Source organism: Oncorhynchus mykiss, chromosome 14 (genome assembly GCF_057628025.1).
Source record: "Oncorhynchus mykiss isolate SJ-2025 chromosome 14, ASM5762802v1, whole genome shotgun sequence".
Taxonomy (NCBI): domain Eukaryota; kingdom Metazoa; phylum Chordata; class Actinopteri; order Salmoniformes; family Salmonidae; genus Oncorhynchus; species Oncorhynchus mykiss.
The window spans coordinates 30940172-30947500 of record NC_143035.1 but is presented as its reverse complement, the minus strand read 5'-3'; the positions used below and the strand labels follow the sequence as shown (position 1 = coordinate 30947500).

General features: G+C 49.1%; 1 protein-coding gene and 1 pseudogene across 1 annotated transcript; one reads left to right on the top strand and one right to left on the bottom strand.

Annotated features, from left to right (window-relative positions):
* Positions 1–2321, bottom strand: part of LOC118938761 (putative tRNA(His) guanylyltransferase pseudogene) — a 3753-nt pseudogene extending 1432 nt beyond the window's left edge.
* Positions 2322–3265: 944 nt separating this feature from the next.
* On the top strand, positions 3266–6751 carry lsm11 (LSM11, U7 small nuclear RNA associated). The gene is made up of 4 exons (XM_021561698.3): positions 3266–5134; positions 5373–5512; positions 5682–5765; positions 5947–6751. The coding sequence occupies exons 1-4, from the start codon at positions 4666–4668 to the stop codon at positions 6373–6375; spliced, it is 1122 nt and encodes a 373-aa protein (XP_021417373.1). The 5' UTR covers positions 3266–4665; the 3' UTR covers positions 6376–6751.
* The last annotated feature ends 578 nt before the right edge of the window (positions 6752–7329 follow it).

The following is a 7329-nucleotide window of genomic DNA, read 5'->3' as shown; positions in this document are numbered from 1 at the left end:
GGGTGAGTGAGTGGGTCAGTCAGTCAGTGGGTGAGTGGGTCAGTCAGTCAGTGGGTGAGTGAGTGGGTCAGTCAGTCAGTGGGTGAGTGAGTGGGTCAGTCAGTCAGTGGGTGAGTGGGTCAGTCAGTCAGTGGGTGAGTGAGTGAGTGGGTGGGTCAGTCAGTCAGTGGGTGAGTGAGTGGGTCAGTCAGTCAGTGGGTGAGTGGGTCAGTCAGTCAGTGGGTGAGTGAGTGAGTGGGTGGGTCAGTCAGTCAGTGGGTGAGTGAGTGGGTCAGTCAGTCAGTGGGTGAGTGAGTGGGTCAGTCAGTCAGTGGGTGAGTGAGTGGGTCAGTCAGTCAGTGGGTGAGTGGGTCAGTCAGTCAGTGGGTGAGTGGGTCAGTCAGTCAGTGGGTGAGTGAGTGGGTCAGTCAGTCAGTGGGTGAGTGAGTGGGTCAGTCAGTCAGTGGGTGAGTGAGTGGGTCAGTCAGTCAGTGGGTGAGTGGGTCAGTCAGTCAGTGGGTGAGTGAGTGGGTCAGTCAGTCAGTGGGTGAGTGAGTGGGTCAGTCAGTCAGTGGGTGAGTGGGTCAGTCAGTCAGTGGGTGAGTGAGTGAGTGGGTGGGTCAGTCAGTCAGTGGGTGAGTGAGTGGGTCAGTCAGTCAGTGGGTGAGTGGGTCAGTCAGTCAGTGGGTGAGTGAGTGAGTGGGTGGGTCAGTCAGTCAGTGGGTGAGTGAGTGGGTCAGTCAGTCAGTGGGTGAGTGAGTGGGTCAGTCAGTCAGTGGGTGAGTGAGTGGGTCAGTCAGTCAGTGGGTGAGTGGGTCAGTCAGTCAGTGGGTGAGTGGGTCAGTCAGTCAGTGGGTGAGTGAGTGAGTGAGTGGGTGGATCAGTCAGTCAGTGGATGAGTGAGTGGGTGGGTCAGTCAATCAGTGGATGAGTGAGTGGGTGGGTCAGTCAGTGGGTCTATCAGTCAGTCAGTCAGTGGGTCACTGGGTGGGTCAGTGAGTCAGTCAGTCAGTCAGCAGGTCAATCAGTCAGTCAGTGGGTCAGTCAGTCAGTCAGTGGGTATATCAGTCAGTCAGTCAGTCAGTCAGTCAGTCAGTGGGTATATCAGTCAGTCAGTCAGTCAGTCAGTGGGTCACTGGGTGGGTCAGTGAGTCAGTCAGTCAGTCAGCGGGTCAACCAGTCAGTCAGTCAGTGGGTCTTTCAGTCAGTCAGTCAGTCAGTGGGTATATCAGTCAGTCCCCCCAGCTCCTCTCTGGAGCTACAGATACACCCCCCAGCTCCTCTCTGGAGCTACAGATACACCCCCCAGCTCCTCTCTGGAGCTACAGATACACCCCCCAGCTCCTCTCTGGAGCTACAGATACACCCCCCAGCTCTTCTCTGGAGCTACAGATACACCCCCCAGCTCCTCTCTGGAGTTACAGATACACCCCCAAGCTCCTCTTTGGAGCTACAGATACATCCCCAGCTCCTCTCTGGAGCTACAGATACACCCCCCAGCTCCTCTCTGGAGCTACAGATACACCCCCCAGCTCCTCTCTGGAGTTACAGATACACCCCCCAGCTCCTCTCTGGAGCTACAGATACACCCCCAGCTCCTCTCTGGAGCTACAGATACACCCCCCAGCTCCTCTCTGGAGCTACAGATACACCCCCCAGCTCCTCTCTGGATCTACAGATACACCCCCCAGCTCCTCTTTGGAGCTACAGATACATCCCCAGCTCCTCTCTGGAGTTACAGATACACCCCCCAGCTCCTCTCTGGATCTACAGATACACCCCCCAGCTCCTCTCTGGATCTACAGATACACCCCCCAGCTCCTCTCTGGATCTACAGATACACCCCCCAGCTCCTCTCTGGATCTACAGATACACCCCCCAGCTCCTCTCTGGATCTACAGATACACCCCCCAGCTCCTCTCTGGATCTACAGATACACCCCCCAGCTCCTCTCTGGATCTACAGATACACCCCCCAGCTCCTCTCTGGATCTACAGATACACCCCCCAGCTCCTCTCTGGATCTACAGATACACCCCCCAGCTCCTCTCTGGATCTACAGATACACCCCCCAGCTCCTCTCTGGATCTACAGATACACCCCCCAGCTCCTCTCTGGAACTACAGATACACCCCCCAGCTCCTCTCTGGAGCTACAGATACACCCCCAGCTCCTCTCTGGATCTACAGATACACCCCCAGCTCCTCTCTGGAGCTACAGATACACCCCCAGCTACTTCCTTGTGTAAGTTCCTTCCATCCAACCGCACCACGATGTAACAGTTTTCAGACAGGTGTCGTCTGTCTCGAAGTTCCGGACGTACTCAAACTTGCTCTTGGCCATTCTGTCGCTGCTGGTGAAAACCCTGGCTACTGGTCAGAGGATGCACGTCTTGATGCCTCCTGGTAATCTACACAGCACTGGACCAAACTTGAGGGTTCTGTGTGAAAGGACAGAGCAGATTAAATCAATGTAGAAGAGAGAGCAATGGGAGAAGAACAAGCAGCACAAGGTTGGCTGTGGTCTTCATGTCAAATTCTGCTTTCTTAATAGTAGACATACAGGCAATATTTTAGTGAAGCAAATATGTCAGGTAAGACCAGAAACACACCCACCCACAGGCTCAACCTGGTCTCAGAGCGTTTCCTATTATTCTGTACGTAAATCCGAAACACTCCATTTAGTATGATGTTTCGTATGGTATGTATTAATCTGTGGATGTCCATCATCCAGTTCCTGTGATATTACAAATTACAATTCGTATGATATGTTACAAATTCCAATTTTGTTGTGGCTAACGTTAGCTAGCTGGCTAACAAGGTTAAAGGGTTCATTAAGGTTAGCTAAAAGGGTTAAGGTTAGGGAAAGGGTTAGCTAACATGCTAAGTAGTTGCAAAGTTGCTAAAGTTGTCCGTCATGAGATTCGAAGACGGAATCTTCCGGTTGCTAGACATTCGCGTTATACGCCCATCCATCCACCCTGACAAACCAACCTCCTTTAATTTTTGCCTTATTAAGTAACCTTGCGCCTTATGTAGCCATACTAGAAGGTAATATCAGGCTGACAGGCTAGCTAGCTACATTACCAAAAATATGGGAACACCTGATCGTCAAACATCTCATCCCAAAATCATGGGCATTAATATGGAGTTGGTCCCCCCCCCTTTACTGCTATAACAGCCTCCACTCTTCTGGGAAGGTTTTCCACTAGATGTTGGAACATTGCTGCGGGGACTTGCTTCCATTCAGCCACAAGAGCATTAGTGAGGTCGGGCACTGATGTTGGGCGATTAGGCCTGGCTCACTGTCTGCGTTCCAATTCATCTCAAAGGTGTTCGGTGGAGTTGAGGTCAGGGCTCTGTGCAGGCCAGTCAAGTTCTTCTACACCGATCTCAAGAAACCATTTCTGCATGGACGCATTGTCATGCTGAAACAGAAAAGGGCCTTCCCTAAACTGTTTCCACAAAGTTGGAAGCACAGAATCCAAACCATGAAAAACAGCCAGAGACCATTATTCCTCCTCCACCACAAAACTTTCATCCATCTGACTGCCAGATGTTGAAGTGTGATTCATCACTCCAGAGAACGCGTTTCCACTGCTCCAGAGTCCAATGGCAGCAAGCTTTACACCACAGCAGTCGACGCTTGGCATTGCACATGGTGATCTTTGGCTTGTGTGAGGCTGCTCGGCCATGGAAACCCATTTCACGAAGCTCCCGACGAACTGTTCTTGTGTTGACGTTGCTTCCAGAGACCGTTTAAACTTGGTAGTGAGTGTTGCAACCGAGGACAGACGATGTTTACGCGCTACGGCGGTCCGAGCATGTGACTGAGCATGTGTGGCCTACCAATTCGCGGCTGAGCAGTTGTTTCTCCTAGACGTTTCCACTTCACAATAACAGCACGTACAGGTGACTGGGGTAGCTCAAGCAGGGCAGAAATTTGATGAACTGACTGACATGTTGGAAAGTACCACGTTGAAAATCACTGAGCTCTTCAACAAGGCCATTCTACTGCAGATGTTTGTCTATGGAGATTGCATGGCTATGTGATTTTCTAGACCTGTCAGCAACTGGTTTGGCTGCAATAGCCGAATCCAATAATGTGAAGGGATGTCCACATACTTTTGTATATAGTGTATTTACAAATGGTTGTCATCCTCTTCGGTCCATGATTTTAATAATTCCTTAAAACAATGGTATAACTTCGTTTACTTTAGGTGAATCAATGTAAGTGGTGCTATTGTCGACGCTGTGCTGTAAGTTATTAATATAAATGTTTTTGTGAGAATGTAGCTGACAAAGGACAGAACACAAGTTATTTTCGCCAGTGATTGTATGCAATCCATCCATCAAATAGGTCCTCCACGAACATATACTTCGAATTTCTGTTCCGGGACAGTATCTCATCTACGATCTCAATACAAAAAAGTAAGAAACAAAAACAAGCGATTATAAAATGTTTTTGTTGATTTTCTTTTGGTTCGGTTTCTGTGCCTAATTCCCTTTTAAAAAATAATAAAAAACAAAGCTTACAGACGACTAATATGTCATTTTGTTGCAGCTGCCTCAAATCTGCTGCATGGTCCTTCAGCGCCCCCGCCTGGTGAAAATAGAACAATGAAGCGGAAGAAGACCACCACTTCCCATGATTCTTAGCGTCGTGCACGTCTGCATTTGTTTTGAACATGGAGGAGAGGGAAAGAAGAGGAGATAAACAACAAAAATGTCCAGAATCAGAAAAGAAAGAGAGAGAATCAACAAGTGCATGTGCTTCAGATGCAACCGAACATACGGCAGAAGAAGAAGATGATATCGCGGCAAAGTTGGACGTCACCTCCGATAAATTTGATCCACTCCTGGCGCTATACTCGACTACAGTGCCTCTTCCATACCCAAACGTGAAATGCTTCAACAACATAGCCGAGTATGAGAGCTTTCTAAAGGGGGGACGGGGCCGCGCCAAGCCGGAGAACGTGGAGAAAAAACAGAGGAAAGCCAGGAAAGGTGTAGCAGATCCGGAGAGGATAGAGAAACTGAAGAGGTTGATGGTGAACAACCCGATAGTGGGAGAAGATGGAGAGGAGGGGACCAGCGGCACTGCCCGCCGTTGTAGAATACAGAAGGCTGCCAAGAATGTCCTGACCAGGATGTCTCGTATGTCGTGAATTATTTCTACATATTGTAGGCCTGCTCTGAATCCTTGAGTTTTTGGTGGTGTGGTTTTAGATCAAAACATGACCTCTTTCATTCTTACTTATGATCATTGTCTCATATTGTTACATATTTAGGCAAATTAAAACTCTTCATTGATATGTGGGGCATTATTGATGAGTCAAACTTGTGGTTGACAGCCAGGTGAATTCTATTTAATGTCTACTTCCTGTTTATACAGTCCATACAGGAAGTCCTCTGGGGGAGATGCACCGCTGCGTGCAGGAGAGGATCAGAGTGAAAGTTCACATCAGAACCTTCAAGGGGCTCCGTGGAGTGTGTTCTGGCTTCATAGTGGCCTTCGACAAGTTCTGGAACATGGTGAGAGCTCTTACCCGGTCCCTACCCATGCCCTCCACCGCCTTTCGACAGGTGGCTTGCAGACTAGACTATAGTCTTATGTAAGACAGTGCTCGAATAGCCTTACACATCGCTGTCCTCTCAATCTCTCCCTTCACCCTCTATTCCCTCTCCTCTCTCTCCATGTTAGGCGATGGTAGATGTAGATGAGACCTACAGGGAACCTCTGCTGGGTGAAGCTCTCTACCACGAGAAGGCCCTCACTGTCACACGGGTAGGTCTGGTGCCACCGAAGGACTCTGATCCTCTAGTCTAGTGGTGCATTCTAGAGAATGTTGTCTTGGATGCAGATGATGACATTTCCAGATCATGTGCCACTCACTAAAAAAAGTACAGCCATTATCATTCTCTGCAATCAGAAAACAAACTCATTAGCTATCCCTCTCTTTCCCTAGCTCTTTGACAAGCTGAAACTCCAGGAGAGTGCGGCGCTGAGAGAATATGAGGAGAAGAAGAAGCAGATAGACAAGAAGAAAGTTGAACCCTTCCATCCCCCGCCTGAGACCCAAACCAGAGACCGCAGACGAGGTGACCCCAATAGAGGGGACCCCAGAAGGAGAGGAGACCCTAGGGCAGTGGATCCCCGACTTGCAAGGGCCACAGTTGGGCCCCCAGTGGGCGATGACCCCGGAGCCCTAGGGGTCACAGGTAAGACCCAGGGGTCAAATGTTAAAGGTCAGGAGTCAGGGACTGAGGGGCCGAAGAGAAGAGGGTCCCAGAATAAAGAAGTGTCCCAGCCCTACGGGAGGGTTCATACGCGCCACGTCAACCAGCTCTTCATACGGGGAGAGAACGTGCTTCTAGTCAACCTACAACCACTCTGAATTGTGTGTTCTAGCCAGCAGGGGTGGCAACCTAGCCTGGACCTGGAAGCCAGTCTGTTCCTGCTCTCTTGCCAACTCCTTTTGGAGCTTTCATGCCAAACGCGAGCAGAAACCGACACTGCCACCCGGGCTAGTGGCCACCCGGGCTAGTGGCCACCCGGGCTAGTGGCCACCCGGGCTAGTGGCCACCCTCCAGGGAAGTTACTTGACCGGAAGGTCCAATGCGTTGAAGTTTTATCAAGACCCATCCACCAAGACCTACAGTATCTACACTGGTTTAGACCAACCTGGAAGTCTCACTGCTACTGCATATCATATTGATATTCTCTGCTTTACGCAGACAGGCATTAACTAGAAATAAAACATGAACTACCAAGCTGTCTTCTCTTGTCGTTTCTCATCTGGTCTTTGCCTCTGGGTCATATGAAATATGAAACACAGTATTGAAATGCGGGCATGGTGTGCACAACTGTAAATAACCACCAGAGGGCACTATACTCATTCGAATGCAGGCATGGTTTGCAGAGGGCATTATAGACTCATTCTAAGACATCTCACTGAGTCGTTGGAAAATAAACATAAATATTTAAATGATTGTAAAAAGTGTTCATATAAAGATGGAACTGTAAAGAGAAATGGGAATTTCTTTGATTTCACTTTATCCGGATATAGTGAGGATTAAAATGTGATCTAAAAGTAGCCTAACCTAATAAATGTCGTAAATATGCAGATTATAATCTCAAACACAACTGCATCAATGCAGAAACCCATAAATGTCATCCATGCTATGCCCAGCCTGCCAACTCCAGATAACACATGGAGGAAAGCCTACTGTTAGTCCCATTATCTTGCTTTTCTCTGTCAGAGCAAAAATGGCAGCGTGGTCTGGTCTCAGAGGACCTCGTGTGTGTTATTCATAATGGAGAAGCTTCAGATGGCACTAAGCAGCAACTC